The sequence below is a fragment of the Chenopodium album genome, chromosome 13 (assembly GCF_948465745.1).
Source record: "Chenopodium album chromosome 13, dcCheAlbu1.1, whole genome shotgun sequence".
Lineage (NCBI taxonomy): Eukaryota > Viridiplantae > Streptophyta > Magnoliopsida > Caryophyllales > Amaranthaceae > Chenopodium > Chenopodium album.
Genome location: NC_137846.1, coordinates 10,250,909 through 10,270,262, shown reverse-complemented (window position 1 = coordinate 10,270,262; position 19,354 = coordinate 10,250,909). Strand labels below are relative to the sequence as shown.

The window sequence follows — 19,354 nt, the reverse complement described above, 5'->3', positions numbered from 1 at the left end:
TTAAAAAACGGTTATTGCTCTCAAAGAAACCCGCAAACAGCTCTCTGTTGCTATTACACGTACCAGGATATACCCAAAAACAATGGAGGAAAGAGAAAAAGATAATCAAAACCGCTCATGCAAACACAACCCTCATCATTCCTGGTTAGATCTCACGTACCCAACTACGTAAACCAAAATCCCAAGAAGAAAGTTACATTCTTGCGTTGAAATTCATCTTGCCTAATGTAATGCACGCCAACTGTTTGATAAAATGCCTCGATGAATTCATTGATCTTCTTTATAGCGTAATGGCATGAATAATGATTGAATGATCGTTTTTTGTTGTTGGGTATTGTAGGTTATGATCATTTTTGGCAATTATGGATCGGTTCAGGTCAAGGTATGATAGACAAAAGAGTATAGATAGCCCAAGTGACCCTGCATCTCCAGTGACTATGTCACCGGTGCATCGTCACGCTCGTTCTTCGTCTTCTGGGGTATCTGCCATGAAGAAGCCTCAAAATGTGGCTGCTATGGCGGCGGCTCAGAGACTTGCACAAGTAATGGCTCATTCAGGCGATGATGATGATGAAGATGAGGATGATCTTCTTGTTGATTATCAACCTGTGGGCTCGCTTGGTGGCCTTGGGCGCGCTGCTGGAAGGCCTGGTAGACCTCGATCTCCCAAGGTATTTTTATGATCATATGGTTCGTTTGTTTCTAAGAGAAATGAGGGTTTGTGTTAGGATTGGTAAGGTTGATGAGCATTTTCACGCACATAATTGTTTACAAAGTATTAGTTGTAGCTATAATTGATTGAGTGATATTATCTTATACTTTCAGTTTTTATTACCTCCTAAGATTTATTGACTCTTGGTTTTGATGGAGCGGTGAAGTACTAGGGTATGCATTAGGAGAGGGGGTGTCTGATCTGTTGAGCATGCTAAAATTTGGCCTAGTTTCTGAGTATTATACTGATAATTATGACTCAAAGAGTATTAAATTTAACCTTGCTAAAAGAATGCACCAGCCTAATAATTTACGCGATGATTGTCGTCAATCTTGTGTTTTCTACTTGGGATAATAATTAAAAATAAAATTAAAAAATATGGGAACGGGGTTAATGATGTGGCTGCATTCTTGGAAACCCAACTTACATGGAAATCTTGTGTCGCTTTTGTAGTCAGTTCGTCCAGCTGCTACTGAGCAACCTACGCCACTGCGAACTCCAATGGGTCCTCGTCCATCTTTCTCTGCCAAGAACAATGAACATCCATTACCAAGACCATCTTCAGCAGGTCGGCTATCTCAAAACTCCATTAACTCTCAGGAGCCAAAGCAGTCATCAACTCCTCTAGTAACTGCAGTTAAAACATCTAGGTCTTCTATGGATTCAATAGATATGGTGGAAGAACAAAATGCCTTGAGTGGAAGGGCATCTCTATCTGTTAGAACTAATGGAGAACCATCTGCTCATTCCCTTGTGCCTGTGAACTCTGAGGAACACAATTTATCTGAGCGATCTTCTATGGCCATCAATCCTTCTGAACAGCCTCCATCTGCTCGTTCTATCTTGACAAGTCGACCTTCAGGGATTAAATCAGTTACTATGATGCCCCCTGCTGTTAAAACATCTATGAAGCAACCAACTATATCGAGTCCAATGGCTGGTAGCGTCAGTAGTAGGAGGTAGTGCAAACTCTCAGATGGTGAAACTTTAAATTGGGGAAGATATGTAGTGTGTTCTAAACTATGCTGACATGTTTGATTTAGTTGATAAGCTTATCTGTAGCATTACCAGTCTTATTAACACTAATTCTTATTATTTTTTGACATATAATAGGTTGTCAATGGACTTTGGAAGCATGATATCAAGAGAGCCAAAAGAAACTAATGATCAGCTTTCTTCAACAGCCCTTCAAGATGAGGTAAATCTTCTATTTTCTAACCTATACAAAATGCATTTAGATTCCTGCTATTATTGGAGAGAACCTTTCATTGTGGTACGCCAAACACTTCAGAGTTGTGTGCATGATAATTTCAATATATTCACTTATATCTGATGTTTTAGTTATATTTCTTCTGTTTCTCTCATTTGGTTTTTTTTTACCAGTTTTCACCTCTCTGCTGTAATTTCTCTCCATACTTAATTATCTTATTTTAAATATTTTGTGCAGCTTGATATGCTGCAGGAGGAAAATGACAGTCTTCTTGACAAGGTGCAGTACATTGCTGGATTATTTTTTCCTTCTCTATATATTCTTGACTCTCAATTATGGTCTTATGTTTGATGAGTTTGGAGGTTTATTGCATTGTTGACAATGGTTGGTATATTTGGTACTTATTCTTGGTTGTATATAAAAATAGTTTCAATAGGCATTCAACAAATGTTTTGCAATTAACCTAGAAGATCTTGATTTTTAGATGGTAGTCTAAGGGACCATCGCTATCCCAATGTGTCACAACACCACATTATTCTTGCTTAAGCCCATAAAATGCATTGAATCTGGGTTGGTTTAAGAGAGATTCTTAGTTATGGTATTTACTGTCTCTGTTTTTGCTTTCACTTATGATGCATGTTTATTCAGCTCCGAATTGCAGAGGAACGGTTTCAAGATTCTGAAGCAAGAGCTAAGCAACTTGAGAAACAGGTAAAGTTCTACTTTGGAAGCCTATTGGAGTGTAGGTTTGCATTGCTTTTGAATAAAGAGAAAGTTCTGTCTTTATGGATAAATACCTTTTGCAGAATGTCACCATTTTGAGTTTGTTTCTTCAAGGAAGTGTTTTTTATTTTTATTTTTATTTTATTTTAAGCTCCTAACATGTCTTTTAGTGAACTTGAATTTGATCCTAGTAGGATTCTAAACATAACATGACTGTTTTACTGATTCATTCTTAGAGAAACTCAAATACATTGTTTTTCATATTGTGAGCCACTTTGTGATAATTTCATTACTGAGCTCTGGAATTTGAACTGTTGTTACAAGGATATAATCTTATTAAAAGCTGTCGTACCAAGTGATATAAACAATGCTGACTTGTAATACCTTAGAAACTAATAATCCAACAGATAGCTGATTTTATCTCTACTTCTTCATTATATTGGCTGAGATATTGCTTCAAACATTTGCTCATTAAATATTTTGGCCTCTTCATGGAGGAATTATTTTCTTGTGATGATTTCTTTATTAAAATTTTCTATATTTACAGATTTTTAAAAAATCAACAATATTTGTTCAGCGAAGTGTAGGCTAAAGTAATTAAGGGTGTCAATCACAGCTCACTGGTTCACCTTAAAAACATAGTTCTTGAGTAACATGAATAAATTAGAAACATTTTAGAGAATAAGTCGATTCTAAGCGATACATTGTTCTTGAGTAACGTGAATATATTTGAAACATTTTAGATAATTAGTTGATTAAAAGCGATAGTATGAATCGACTGATTTTGAAAAAGAATGCAAGTACGAGGTTTGTTCTCATCCAGTTCTTGGAGGTACATAATTTTACATTGGCAACAAGTTGATTTAACCAATTGGATAATGCTGTTAACATGCTGGCTCTATTAAAAGAGAAATATTAAAACACTTGCCATTTTTGTTTTAGAGGATAAAGGTAGAAGGCCCTTTTTTTTTCCTTTTCTTCTTACTCTCTGGACAAAGTGGTAGAAGGTCTTGAATGGACCCCTTCCGTCTTCTTTATTGCAAGTGTTTGAGTGGTAGTGTTTCGATTTAAATTAGAAGGGTGGGTGAGTCTCCTTAGAATCAGGGGCGGAGCTAGTTGAGGTCCTGGTAGGGCACACCAGAGGAAAAAAAAAAAAAAAAGTTCAATTGAGTATTTTAGATGAATAGAATATAAAGTGCAAAATATTATCTTAGCTTATCAACATCCTAGTGGTTAGACCACTAATTTTTCTATCTAAGGTCATGGGTTCTATTCTCTTCCTCAACATCCTTTCTTTTTGTTTATTTTATTTTTAAATTTTTGTACTTAATGTTCTATTTATCCAATACAAAAAAATAAATAAAAAATTGAGCAAGATTACTTTTCCATTAAGATAATGAAATTGGTTTTGATATTTCTTTTAACATATGCACACTCAAATAATTAGTTTTAGTTACTATTTTTTTATATATCATGATATTTGATACGAAGAACTTGTTTAGTGATTTTGAACCCATCGGAAGTATTATGCTATGAATTAGATAATACTGTAAGAAATCTAAGAGAAGAACAGAGTAAATAAGAGAAGAGGAAGGATAGTATGTATTGATGTTTAGCAAAACGCATTCAATACACCTTTCATTTGAGAGGAAAGGAGCTCTCCCAGTATTAATCACACTTAACAACAATTTAGCATGATCCTTACAACAGATTATTCCCCCCTTAAATAGACTAAGCCAGCTCAACACTTGCCTAAAGATTCCCCTCAATCCATAACAAACTTTCTTAACAGAATTATTTCATTAAAGACTCTTCTACCCTTGCATTGCTAACTGATTCCACTCCCCTTGCCCTGCTTCTTCCTTGCGTATGTGACCAATATAGGAGGCCTGAGCTGATCTCTAGCATATTATTTTTTTTTTTTACATTGGTCATTTCTTATAGTCCTCGGGGTAACATTTGATGGATTTTGGAATACTCTATAATTGTGGTTTGACAAATAGGATTGTTAAATAAATTTGGGAAATTCTCACTGGTGAACTCCAATTACTAAATTTTACAAGTGGTAAACATTCTTAAATTTTATTATCAATGGTAAACCTCAATTTTGATTACCACTTATAAGTGTTATTTTAATAAAAAAATCCTTAACTATGGTTAGTTTTTTATTTTTTTAATAATTAAATTATTATAAAAATATTTTTCAAAAAAAAAAAAAAAAAACCAAACCCCTCCCCCACCCAACCTAGCCACCGGCAACCCTTCCCTGCCGGCGTCCATGCCTCTGCTGGAGATGCCTGACCTCCCCCACCGCCGCCAACTCCCGACCTCCCCCATCCTCAGCCGACGACGCCCAGCCACCCCGCCCTACCTTCTCTCTTTCCCCCAACAATCCGGCGCCCTTCTCCAAGCCCTCCAACAATCCACCGCCGGCCGCGACACTTCCATCATCGCCAAAACCTCCGTCAAAGAAATCGTCCCTGATTTCAACCCCTGACCCCGACGCCCAAACCACCAACTCCCTCCCTTTTCCTCCCTGATTTCAACCCCCGACCCCAATGCCCAACCCCTCGACTTCCCCGATCCCGACGCCAAACCCCCTCCCTGATTTCAACCCCCGAACCCGACGCCCAACCCCTCGACTTCCCCGATCCCGACGCCCAACCCCCTCCCTTTTCCTCCCTAATTTCAACAACCTCCAACCCTAGCACCAGCCCGCAACACCACCGAAGTAGCAGTGCTTCTGCTGCTGTTCTTCCTTTAATTCGCCCCACCTCCCACAAACGATGCTGAAAATTGTCAGTTGGTAGGCGCCGGTCGGTCAAGGGGAAGGGGTCAGGTGGCTAGGTTGGATTAGATGGCTAGGTGGGTGGGTCAGTTGGGTGGGTCAGGTGGCTAGGGCTTGGGTCAGGTGGCTAGGTGGGTGAGGCAATAAATAAGGGCAAAATTGGAATTTCAGTTTTTTTTTTTTTTAAATGTTAACTATAATTAAATAATTAGAATAAATCATTATTAAGGTTACCAATTGATTAGTCATTCTATTTGGGGTTTACCATTGATAATAAAATTTAAGAATGTTTACTACTTGTAAAATTAAGTAATTGGAGTTCACCAGTGAGAATTTCCCAATAAATTTTAATCTTGATATTAAGAACATCCTTTCACGATTATATTGCTATGCAGTACGTGATTGTATCTAGATTTTTTTTAATTGAAAAAATTAAGGAGACGGGTTTTAGGGCCTTGATATAAGAGGATTTCCCGATAGACAGTGCCCTACCATTGTCAAAATCCTTGCTCCGCCACTGCTTAGAAAATTGATTCTTGGACGGGAAATATATTATTAAACAAAACCCCTTTTGAGAAGAGTATGCACATTAGATATTCGATTGTTAATGGGTGTATTCCGTAAGTCTTTTGGAAACCTTCAACTATAAATCCTTTGGATATTGTAATTATTGATGTTAAATCTCAATATGTTATTTTGACTAATCATACAACTTTCAGTAGTTTTCCATTTTTCCATTTAAATGCATGCTTCCTTGGTTTTAGGTTGCTAATCTCGGAGAGGGTGTGACTATGGAAGCTCGGCTTTTAAACAGGCAAGCATTATTTTAAACACCTTTACACTTAGTTCTAATGTTTAATTATGGCTAAATGGCTGATATCTTTTTTACTCTTCAGAAAAGAGGCAGCCTTACAGCAAAGGGAGGTCTGTTATCCTAACTGTGCTATTGTATTTGCCTATATTATGCCATAGTTTTTGAAACATTTGCCTTGGGTTACTTAATCCACCTCTTTCTTCATGTGCAGGCTGCACTCAGAGTTGCTTCACAAAAATATGGTGGCAAAACTGGAGATGTTGTGGCACTTAGGATAGAGGCAGAGGTATCAAATTTTACCTTCTCTGGCTACCTATTTTTCAGCGACTATATTTTCTTTTCATGCTTTTTAATAGATAAATGACACTTTATTTTGAATAGACTGCAAGGGATGAGGCAATTTCTGCACTTGATCAACTCCAGGAGTCTGAGTCTGAATTAAGATCCCTTCGGTCCATGGTTCATAGATTAATGTTGACGCAGGAAGAGATGGTTTGAGCTCTACTCTTCTTTCATGTCTTATTATAGCTGTTTCCAATTGTATTTACATGGTTCATAACGTTGGAATAGGAAGAGGTGGTTCTTAAGAGGTGTTGGCTTGCTCGATACTGGAGTTTATGTGTACGATATGGTAATTGATTAATTTAGCAAGAGCCTGTTGACATTTAATCATTGTCTTCTTTTATTTTTGTTTTTTTTTTTTTTATAATGCAAATAATGAAAGCTGATATATGGCTATATACATTTCTAAGGTATCTATCCAGATATTGCGGAAGCCAAACTTGAATATTGGTCATCCTTTGCCCCTCTACCTGTCGAGATTGTTATTGCTGCAGGACAGAAAGCAAAGGATGACAGTCACTCAGGTGCAGAAATATTGTTCTTTTCGTTTGTTATTACTGCAAATATATCATTATATGTTAATTCTGAATATTACTGAAATAATAATTTTTGAAGGATTTTTTTCTGACACATTATCCCCCAGTAAATACTCTCTCTTCAAAAATGTCAGACTCAATACAGGGTATTTTTTTTTTTTCCTATCTCCTTCTAAGGTGTCATACATCTTTAGGTATAAGTAGTTTAGTACTATGATCTTGTAAAGGGCATTTTGGGATTCTCAAAGATGGATAAATCCTTCCTCCTTTCCACTTCCCCTTGCTTCCTTGGTGATCCCCGGGCTCTCCAAACCTGTAATTGAGCCATAGATGAGCATGGCTGATATCTGTCACTTGTCAGAGTGCCATCACTGGGCTAAGGTTGGAACACTGATGGTCAGCGATGGCTCTTGCATTCCTGGAAGGTCCAGCTGAGGGGTTTTCTGGTCTGTGGTTTGTGCATAGAAGAGGTTTTATGGTATTAGTTGTCCTTAACCAAATCATGTGGAAAAAATAAAAACTTAAAAGCAAATCTGATTGTGAATGTAGACTATGTATTGGCACCAAGTGAACTATTTAATGAAAAAGACATCATATGTAAGAAAATCCCTCGTGTTCTAATCAATCCACTGTCTACTTATGTGCAGCTAACAATGATGAGAAAAGGGAAAAGACAATCCGTGAAGTCAGTGAACTTTCAGGAGAGGGAAGCACTGAGAGCATGCTAATGGTAGAGAGAGGTCTGAGGGAACTATCTGTACTTAAGGTTGATGCCATATTTTTCATTAGAACTACTCCTAATTCTGAAACTCTACTATACTTGTGCATTTTTTATTTCCTGCATGTATAATTATTAGAAATTGTATAGACTTTTGATCCTTTGAATGCATGTTTATTTCTATGAGATGAGGCATCCCTTGTTTTTATGCTCTCTGCCTGCCAAACTAGACATTTGCTGAGTTTGAGCTGGTTTTTATTTTCTATTATGGGACGCAGAAGAGATTAGCTGTCATTGTAAGCGTAATTTTTTATTTGGTTTCCTTGAAGGTGGAAGATGCCATCAGGGTTGCAATGGCTCAGCATAGACGGAGAAATATGAAGAAACCTGTTTTTACAGGTTTGCAAACTATTGCTGTTCTCCTTCTTTTCATGCATTAAGCACACTTGTGATGTTATCGCTTAGTTGTTATTACACCTCAGTGACCACTTAACAAAAAGACTAATGCCATGCCTAAAGTGCTCACATGCACGTTAAAACAAGGGCATGTACACACTGGTACATGCTGGATTTTTATACAAAAGCTACTCATTAAATTGTGCTGGCTCTTATTATTGTGAAGCATTTGATGGTTGTATTTCAAAGATTGTAAATATAAAACGTACTCATATGGTAAATCATTTGTAACCGGTTCATCATAGGGACCAAATTTGAAGAATTTATCACATTTTTTGTGTTACGAATTTTTTTCTTTGGAAAATAAAATTTTGTTTCTTACCAATATAAGGGCTTATGAAGTTATGATACATCACCTAACACTAGAGCTGGCAATCCTGACCCGACCCGAATGACCCAACCCGTGACCCGAAATTGACCCGAAAACATCAACCCAAAATTGACCCGAAAACATCAACCCAAAATTGACCCAAGCACGAAGCTGAACCGAACCGACCCGAAGTGGAGTTAACCCGAACTTGACCCGATACGCGAATTGATCCGACCCATATTGACCCGACCCGAATTGATCCGACCCATATTGACCCGACCTGAATTGACCCGATACTCGAATTGACCTGACCTGAAGTGACCTGATATCTGAGTTGACCCGACACGATCTTAACCCGAATCGATTGACCCAAACAGACCCGAAGCGACCCGAACTATACCCAAAATGACCCGAATCTAAAATTAACAGATACTCAACATAACTTAATCAACTAATTTAGGGCTTAATTACTTTACCCAAATAAACACTTATTGAAATAACCTAAACCAAATTGAATTGTATCTTTTAGTTGATATTTATTACTCCCTCTGTCCCAGTTTACTTGCAACATTTTGATTGGACACGCTTGCCGATGTATATGTTTGACCGTTGATATCTTTTATTATATATTTTAATAAGTTATAAAAAGTTTATATTAAGAAACTATACATTAAAATAGACCCAACATCTTACATGATTACATTGACTTTCATATAATAGCTAAAAAAGATGGTCAAAGTGAAATGCGTGAATAGTGCAAAAAGTCAAACCGTTGCGAGTAATTTGGGACGGAGGGAGTATATAATTTGCCTGTTTTGAATGTTCTTTTATTTTTATTTTCCTTTTCTTTTTCTATTTAATTTATTGAAATCATTTATCCATTTAAAAAGTCCCAAAGAAAACTAAGATTCATTACCTTCCTGCAAATCCTTTAAGACAAGTAGGATTACAAATATGAGAAATGAATTATCAAGCCACAACAATAACAATAACAGATTTAACTATTTGAGCTTGATCCCTTGACCCAAAGTTTCGACCCAAACATGACCCGATCATAACTTGACTCGACAATTTTACTCGAAGATTGACCAAACCCGAATTGACCCGACCCAAACCTAACCCGACCCGAATTTGACTCGACATTTGGACCCAAAATGACCCTACCCGAACAATCATTGACCCGAAACTCGAATTGACCCGACCCGACCCGAATATCGATTGACCCGACCCGAACGACCCGTTTGCCAGGTCTACCTAACACCATCAATCCACCAAAAAAAAAAAAAAACTAAATGGGCTAAAACATTATCCGTCAACATAACATCTGGAGCCTATCTTCCTTCCTCCCTATCTTCTTGGAAAGGTCAAACCATCAAAGGGAAATACATTTTTAGAGCCTAAAACAAACACTAGCCAAAAGTGGGTTTATTTATGTGGGTGATTGTGTTTTTATGTAAAAATCAAATTTGTTTAGGTTGAACTTTGATGACCATAGTACTAATACTAAACCCTAAACAAGGTGAGTGTTACCCTCTCTGCCTCTCAGTTCCAAAAAGTGTACACCAGGTACAATTTATGTGCCTTTTAGTATTTGGTTGAATGGAGTTGATGAATAGGGTTTGTCTTGACATTAACTATTAAAGTATCTCTAATAAGGCCATGTTAGGCAACATGAGATGTTATATCTAAATTTTATTCCATGTCTTTGGATGATGTGTATACTGGTATTGAATAGACGTTTGGCGATCAAAAGGAAACCAGAGAGGTCTTCTCCCTTATAGTTCTTTGCTTGACCTTGAAGGGAACCAACTCTCTAATATGTTGCTTTCTGACAAATAATGGCAACTTCTACCCTGAAAGATTGCCCACGAGCACTATTGAAACTGTCACCAGATTGTGTCTTATTAGACCAGCTTAGCTTATGACAGAGCACATTTGAAATTATCACTAGATTGTGTCTTATTATACCAGGTTAGCTTATGACTCCTCTCAAGAGTTTACTTCATATAAAGCTGGTGCTTTTTTAATCTAGTTTGCCATGCAGAATATTTTATGCTTGTTCCAGATCATTTTTACTGAACAATTTTCCCACTTTACTTTACAGATGACTCGAGATCTCCGAGTATGAAATTTGCAGAAGCGTTTGGTGAGTTGCATCTTTACAGATATTTTATCCATTGAAATTCTAATCCTTAGAGAATTGATTGACATATTGCAAGTTTTTTCATTCACATTTTTTACTTAACCCATGTAGCCATGAAGTAAATTTCTCCTATATATCAGACTTCCATAGTAGAAAAATATATATAATTTGTTGCAAACATATTTTTGACAAACAGTATGAAGGCGAGTATTATTATAGCATTGATGGTGTGATGTTATACAAACTAAGGATTCAAAGAAGTAGGAAAACTTCAAAATAAGGCCACTATTCTATGATCTATATTTATTTTTGCCTGTCAGTATGTCTGAAAAGGAAGTGTAAAGGTTTATCGCCAGTACCTCTACATTAATGCCGGTGGCTACAGGCTACCCATTGAATTGGTGTGGACATGGTTGTCTGTGTACGAGTGTTTACTATTTGCAGATGACTAGTGTTGTTTGATGAGAACAGAGCTGGAGTTAATGCTAAAAGTTGGAGCGTGGAGACAATAGTTAGAATCACGAGGTTTTAGGTTTAGGATGTGTTTGGTTTGACGTAAAATGTTTTCATGGAAAATAATTCTCCCATTTTCCTCGTTTTCCTTTTTTGGTTTGTGAAGGGGTGGAAAATTATACTCTCTATGGTAGAAAACATTTCCTGTACAAAAGAAGGGAAGCCACATTTTCCTCCCTCTTCCTTACCTCTTATTTACTTTCCCCTCATCCATCCTCAACTTCCCAATCCTATTTTCAATTTCGCTATTAATTTTCTTGTAAGGAGACAAACTATTAGAGAATGTCATATGATCCATCCTCAACTTCCCAATCCTATTTTCAATTTCGCTACTAATTTTCTTGTAAGGAGACAAACTATTAGAGAATGTCATATGTATCTAGGATTTATTTTGCAAAGGAATGGAGATACCAGCCTGGATATAACTCATAAACTCACTAAGTTTGGGTGTCTTAACTCTTTAGTGGATCGGAGTGAAGTGATTGGGTTATTATGCGATTGTTGTGGCCTTTTAAGATGAAAGAAAAGTTCAATAGGATGGCAGTTAGATAGGCATTATTGTGTGGGTCAAAATGTTTATGGAAGGAGCATTTAGAAGACGAGTATAGTAGTGATGCGTATGTTGAGATTGATGTGTGGGAACCCCTAAGGGATAAAATAAGGAATGTAAATATTTGAGCAAAAGCTGATGTACGGATATTAAGGATTGATCAGGGAGAACTGGCTACATTGGTTTGGGTATGTTAGACATCCTTGAGGATGCACTAGCAAGGAATTGGGACAATGTATTTCAAAAAAGGATTTAAGGGAGGTCAAAAATGACTTAAGATAAAGGGAGTTAATGATATGAACAAAATGATTTGCAGGGTGTAGCACTAGTTAGGAATCAAATAACAAATGGAGAAAAGAGGCATGATTTAAATTGTCAGTTTATTCTTAATTTATGTCTGTAATTAATTATCCAAGTCTGTGCTTATTTCAGATCTGAGTCAAGAGGAGACTGAAGAAGTGCAATTTAAGCAGGTATGATGTAACATTCCCAAGCTTTTCTTCAATCCATATCTGTGTATACATATAGTTAGTGCTTGTTCTTTGTATTGAATGGAAATTCCAGCTACTTTTTTTCTTTCCTAATACTTCCTTGTTTCACTGAAATTGCAACATTCACAATTGGCACAATATATTAGGGTAGAGGAGAGAGGTAGCAATTGGGGTCACTAACCTATGTGATTATACAAAAATTAAGAATATTGAAAGTAAATGGGTCAAGTATGAATGTATGGGGAAATTATATGGGTTAAGTTGTAAAAGTTATCATAAAGAGCAGTGTTGCAATTTTTCTGTAACAATCCAAATCAGCAACTGTTGCAATTTTAGTGAAACGGAGGATGTAGTATCCAGCCTCATATTAGTCATATATGTATTGTCAATCTGATCCATTTTGTTTTCCCATTTGTATTATATTACTTTCAGAAGCTTATATAACTGGTGATGACGTAGTAGTTCTTTAGTTGTGGGCAATTATCCATTGCCTGGAATGCTTAGCTTTATATATATTTCTGTAAATAGAATGATACAAACGGGACAAAAGGAGTAGAATTTTCATTCAGCATGCTTTAAAATAATTTGTCTGGTAATCCATACACTTTAGCCACAACCTCAATTACAAGTTTGAAATTCATGTAAGAAATAATGCTTGTTATTCCTCAAATGTTGTTTGGGAACAAGTACTTGAAGAAAATGCATGCACAAATTTATTTGAAATTCTAACATACTGAGATTATTAGAAAAAAATTTCAGTCTGATTTCTTTCTATCATCTTTGTCTTTAGTCCTTGTTTTTGCGTGTTTGGCTAGTGAATTTAAGAAAATGGTGTATACTCTGTATAGTATTTCAAAAATATATGAAGAAAGGGTTTGTCTCTCATTTTGTATGATTGAAGTCTCAATTTTGATTCTCTATTTGGAAATGTGGCTTAGCATAGTTTTGATTCTCAGATTTTTTTTATTGAAAAGCCTTGGCCCCTTGAATTCTAGTGTTGGGAACTTAGTGTTTGTTATACAGAGAAGATTTCTCTTCTTACTTTCGCGAGCTCCATTTGTCCAGACAAATATCAGAGAGAGCCCAATTAAGCTGGATTTCATGGAAGTTCCTCTGCCTTTTCATTTTTGTAACCTTTTTTAGGGTGTTCAATCATTCCATAATTTTCAATTTTTATTTTACTGCTCCTTTCTAAACATTAGATGATCTTTTTTTTTTTTGGGTACTACCAGGCTTGGCTGATTTATTTCTGGAGAAGAGCTAGAAACCATGGTCTAGAACCAGACATAGCAGATGAGCGCCTGCACTTTTGGATCAACCATAGTGCACGAGCAAGTTCCTCGCATGATGCAGTTGATGGTATCTTATTTCTCTCTTTGCTTCTCAATGAAAAGTCATATGTATAGATTGTTTGCATCTAGACATTCAATCGTTTGATCTAATGTTGAAATAAGCTCTGAAAGAGAGCAGAAATTTTAAGCTGGTACAGGGACATTTTGAAAGTTTAGTTTGATAGAAAAGCTTTATTTCATCTAAGCTTTATTGGAGAGTCTTAACTACTTTATGGACTAATACGAGCTAATGTACATGTGAAAAAATGGAGGAATTGCTTTGGCAAATCATCACATTGAAGAGGGATGGGCAACACTGCATTGGGCGAGAAGACTGAGAACATAGGGAACACCGGAAGAAATTCCGGTTCTACTTATCCAATACATAGTAACCTAAAAAAAATTGTCCCATTTGTTTGAAATAATAATGAACTCACTACTCTCGTATAATCGTATTATATGTGGTGGAGGGTGGTACAGTCTTTGAGAAGCATTCCATGGTGTAAGTAGGATAAAATTCAAAACATGAGAAAAATGAAATGGCAATTTATATTTAAAGTGTATGATAAAATACCATAAATTCATATTCTCTTCTCTTTGAAGTTTTAGTCCGTCTTATAATTTTGTACAGTCCTTTTTGATGATGTCTAGTAAATGCATACTGGTTGAGTTTCACTCATAAATTATATTTCGTTTACCATTTTATTGCATGCTCAACTAATAGATTGTTGCTGATTGTATTCACCGTTGCTGACAGTAGCCCTTAGAAGAGGTGTATTTTGTTTATGCCAATGAACAAATCTTGTAATCATACATAGCTGCAGGAGTTTACTATTTGTTCAAACTGTTAATTATTCATTTTTATTTCAGAGGGTACTTTCTTTGTGACAAAGTTTTCTTGTGTTTGTAAGCACGACCGCAGCCAAGCATAATTTCTGCTGCAAAACCTTTCTACTACTGTACTTTATTCTTGGCCTTTGAGAATTTTTTTTGCTCCAGGTTCAAGTTTCTGCACTAACAACCGCTACAAAGTCATACTTGTACATCATATTAATATTTGGATTCTTTGTCTTTAATGTCTCAGATTTGTCTGCCTGATTTTTGTGGATAGCCATGATTGTCCAGATATGTGAAACCTCTTCATATGTGTCATCATAGTCATTTTAGGCACATTGATCAAGCTCTATATGTCATTCTTCTTTTTTTTTTGTAAAATAGTTGAGCGAGGGCTTATGGAGCTCCGGAAGTTAGGGTTGGAAAACCAGTTGTGGGAAGAAAGCCGAAGATGGACTGAGCAAGACTCCCAGATAAGAAGGCAAACGGACTTTTGAATTCTAAAACTTTCTTTTGGATCACATGAACATACGTAGGCTGTGTAAATTCTATTTTTTTTCATGTGATTATCTAAAGTGGAAAATCACAAATATCCTCGTTTGGTGCTGTAGACAATGTCAAGTACTAGTGACTATATGAGTTAGTTGAGGAAATGGCTTATGATGGATGATAAGCAATTTGTTAAATGGTTATACCATTGTCGAAGTTGTATAAGAGGATATGTGTTATACTATTATGTAGTCATGCCTAAGTGTCTATAATCTTAAAGGAATATGTTTATTTACATGTATTGATTTTGCCGTAGTACCATGTTAAGTTAAATCAATTCTCTTTGTTGCCGGAAATATAGATCCCCTCAAGTACCTTTTTCATGTTGCAATAGTTTGTTCTAATGGAGTTGTTTCTCGTTATTTACTGAATTAACTACGAAGTAATCGTTAAACATCTAAATATGTTCTTTCTCCCTTTCTCTATCACCCATGACATCCAAGATACATTCAATTTCATTTTGAGGTGCAATCTTTGGTGCAGTTAATTGGGAAAGCACTATGTTTGGAAAGTATATTGAGATGAAATTGTCAATTATACTTGATCAAATACCTCTTACAGATCAACATCAAGAGCTTGAGCTAGAGTTTTTGGTGAAATACATCCTATATGTTTAAAACTTTCATGAAATTTGCGTGCTTGTTTGATCATGGATAAAATAAAAAAAATGTATGTGTTTATAGCAATGGAAACACATGGACGTAAGATGATCAACCCAATTTCTAGTTGTGAATGAATAATTATAATTTGAAAAGTAACTAAGATACAACAATCAATTTAATTGGAACAAGACTGCTCACTAGGACATGACCCCTCATTTTTTGTAATAAAAATAAACAAGTGAAGCGAAATAAGAATAGTTAGTAAAACATGATTATTCAACGGTAATAAAACAAACAGTTGAAATGGGACAAGAAGAGTTAGAAAGACACATGACTCTTCAATGGTAATAAAACAAATCAACAAAAAGATAAAGGACTTGTTTGGTTGCGCCAATTTTATGCAGGCATTCAAAATTTTTAGGAAATACATTATTGATGTGTTGTTTGGTTAACCAAAAAAATGCAAAATGGAGGAAATAGAAATTCCTAGGAATTTCAATTTCCCACATAATGTGGGAATTCACTTACCCACCCCCTCAAGTCATTCAAATTTCCTAATAATTGTAATATCCCTAATGCCAACCAAACAAACTAAGCAACTTCCTAGGAATTTGAGGAAGGAAATAATTTCCCATAATTATAAATCACCATGGGAAGTTAATTCCCATTGCAACCAAACGAGTCCAAAGTTAAGTGCATGTTACGAGTGACATTTCAATGCAACAAAAGGAATTCAAACAATCCGACTTGAGTAACATACCATTCTAAATTTCTAATAAGTACTACTCCGTGTCACACGCTCACACTAGAGGATCCAGCATACCACTACCAAATCTATTACGAGTAGGGGTGTCAATTCAGGTAAACGGTTCAGTTTTGGGTTGGGTTTATCGGTTATAATGGGTCAGGTTTTAACATTTTAAAATTAACAACGGGTCAGTTCGGATTGGTTTTGAAAATTATCGGGTCGGTTTGGTTTGGTTATATTTATTGCGGTTTCTATTCAGATCGGGTCTTAATCGGATCGGGTAGTAATCGGTTCGAGTCATAATCAGTTTGGGTTGAATTGGGTCGGTTTGAAAACAGGTTTTGCCAGTTTATAGCGGGTTTCGGTTCAAAATAGATCGAGACTTAATCGGATTGGGTTGTTATCGATTCGGGTCATAATCAGTTTGGGTTGAACTGGGTCGGTTGGAAAACGGGTTTCAGTTTGAAAACAGATCGGTGAAATTGGTTTGGGTCATTATCGGTTCAGTTCATAATCGGTCTGGGTTGAAATATGTCGGTTTGAAAATAGGTTTCGGTTCAAAACTGATTAGGTAAATCAGGTCGTGTCGGCATCGGTTTAGGTCATAATCGGTTCGGGTTGAATTGTGTCAGTTTGAAAATGATTTTCAGTTCAAAACAGCTGGTCTAAAACCGAGCCGGGTCATTATTGGTTCTAGTCATAATCGATTTGGGTTAAATTGAAAATGGGTCATAAATCATATCGGCTTAAAATTTGTTCTTATCATTATTTGGTTAATTAGATAATGGGCAAGAACGGGTTAGGTTGTAATTGGTCTAATCATAAACACATTAGGTTAATTGGGTAGCAAGTTAGAAGGGGTTTAGTCATAAACTCACAATTAATAGGGGTCACAAAGCAAATTGGGTTGATTGAATTGTGCCATAGTAAATTAAACAAATAAGTTCACTAATGTTATAATCGAGTCAAGTTATAAAGTATTGGGTTTATTAGGTCATTCATGAATTCAAATCGGATCGAAATCAACTAGAGACTTAAACAAGTTTGAATGGATAGGTATCAAATTAGAACAAGTCGAGTCATAAACACATTGGGTTAACTATTATGACTATACGAGTCATTAATAAAATGGATTGATCTAATAATGAGCAAAAGTGAGTCATTTGAACCAACTCAAGTCATAATCGAGTTGTGTCACACTGTCATACAATATGTATCATATCGGGTCAAAATCGAGAAATAACTATACATGTTAAGTTGTTCAGTTAATGAATTTGAATCAGTAAGGTTATAATTGGTCGGATCATAAATACGCTATAAAGTTATAGGCTTATAGTAATAGGTAATAGGCCAGTTGTATTTTTATGTTGTTTTAATTAGCGATTTACTAATTATAGTAAGTTAGTTTCTTAAAAAAAATATATATATATATATATGATAAGCTAGTAGTTTTTAGTCATTTGAACTAACTCAAGTCATAATCGAGTTGTGTCACACTATCATACAATATGTATCATATCGGGTCAAAATCGAGAAATGACTATGCATGTTCAGTTGATCAGTTAATGAATTTGAATCAGTAAGGTTATAATTGGTCGAATCATAAATACGCTATACTAGTTATTTAGTCATAATCTCCTTATATTCTTTTTTTTTTTTGAAAGAAAAATCTCCTTATTAGTTACTTTTTTTAATTATTATTTTTTATTTACTAACTCCTTATTAGTTACTTTTATAGTTTCCTTATTAAATAAATTAAAATATGACTTTAAATTAGTTTTTTTAGAAATATTAAATAGATTAATAATTAGATAACACAAATAAATCAATAAATAAATTTGTTGATAAATTAATGATTTTAAAAGAAAAAAAAGTGAGTACATAGTAAAGTTTTGGATGGAGGGAAAATTCCCTCCTAAAATGATCCTACTTTAGTATAGGATGACACAATAAGGCCCACCATATATATATGACCACTTATCTTGATCTTGTTAACCTAATTCATTCGCCTCCATAACTCCATTCATTCATTCAGTATTCCACCCCCTCTCTCTCTCTAGAACTAGTGACCCTCTCTGTAAAAGAAAAAAATTGACCTTCTTCTCCACATAATTAAGGTATATTTCGTCAGCTCTCGGCTCATTTCGCCCATATCACGATTAACGACTCTTCTCCTCCACATAACCAAGGTATATTTTGATCTTTTTTTAAGGCTTTAAAGTATAATAAAAAAAATCATTTTTTTTGGCCTATCTAAATGTTTAAGTAATATTAGTGTGAAAATCGATGACATTGGAATTAAATATGAAGTATATGTCCAGATCTAGTTGTTTTGGGTTGTTTAATCCTCGATTTACATGACTTATGTCTATCCTAGTTGTTTAATCCTCGTTTACTACTATCTTTATAATTTGACTTTGTTAATTGTGAAATTGACTTTGTTTTGCAGTGGTTTAATCCTCGTTTACTACTATCTCTCTCTTTTTTTTTTTTTTCGAATTTCTTATTAATATTTACTTGCTGTTTTTCATTTCTTATTGTTATAATGTTCTTGCTTTCAGTTCTTATTAATATTTAATTGCTGTTTTTTCATATTTATAGGACTTTTTTACAAGTACAGGGGGCGCATTCGTTCTTCGTTGCTGCTACTTCAACATGGGATTATGGTCACATTTTGTATCTATTAAAAAGCAGTATATTTTAGGCTTAGGCTATGTTCACCTTTTGTTGTTGAGCTCAAAAGTACTATAGAGCATTTTGAATGGTGACTAACTAATTACTAAATAGTAAATAACTAAAAACTAATTGATTTTTGGTTTCTGCCTACCCATACCGGTGGTTTTTGTAATTGATATTGAGCTATTTCCTCTATGGTTGCAATTTAAACTTAATTTATGCATCATAAGAGATGCTTTTGGTTGTATACTTGTATGAAATGATCTGATTTTCTCCTAGTTATGGTATAAGTGTTTTTTAGGTATTAA

General features: G+C 35.4%; 1 protein-coding gene and 1 long non-coding RNA gene across 2 annotated transcripts; both read left to right on the top strand.

Annotated features, from left to right (window-relative positions):
- Nucleotides 1–344: 344 nt before the first annotated feature.
- Nucleotides 345–15,132, top strand: LOC145576267 (uncharacterized). Its single transcript, XM_081634049.1, has 17 exons — nt 345–671; nt 1,166–1,671; nt 1,826–1,910; nt 2,160–2,201; nt 2,571–2,633; nt 6,198–6,247; nt 6,330–6,357; nt 6,459–6,533; nt 6,629–6,739; nt 6,818–6,878; nt 7,000–7,113; nt 7,773–7,891; nt 8,173–8,242; nt 10,714–10,755; nt 12,248–12,288; nt 13,539–13,665; nt 14,856–15,132. Exons 1-17 carry the CDS (start codon nt 363–365, stop codon nt 14,966–14,968), a joined length of 1,956 nt encoding a protein of 651 aa, XP_081490175.1. The 5' UTR covers nt 345–362; the 3' UTR covers nt 14,969–15,132.
- A 3,250-nt stretch (nt 15,133–18,382) lies between these two features.
- Nucleotides 18,383–19,354, top strand: LOC145576266 (uncharacterized). The gene is made up of 2 exons (XR_014098346.1): nt 18,383–18,559; nt 18,972–19,354. It is a non-coding gene; the product is annotated as an uncharacterized LOC145576266 (long non-coding RNA).

Coding starts and splice junctions, on each gene's coding strand:
- LOC145576267 (XM_081634049.1), top strand. CDS start 363: ATGGATCGGTTCAGGTCAAGGTATGATAGACAAAAGAGTATAGATAGC. Junction 6,740..6,817: donor TGTTGACGCAGGAAGAGATG/GTTTGAGCTCTA, acceptor ACGTTGGAATAG/GAAGAGGTGGTTCTTAAGAG. Junction 7,114..7,772: donor AAAGGATGACAGTCACTCAG/GTGCAGAAATAT, acceptor ACTTATGTGCAG/CTAACAATGATGAGAAAAGG.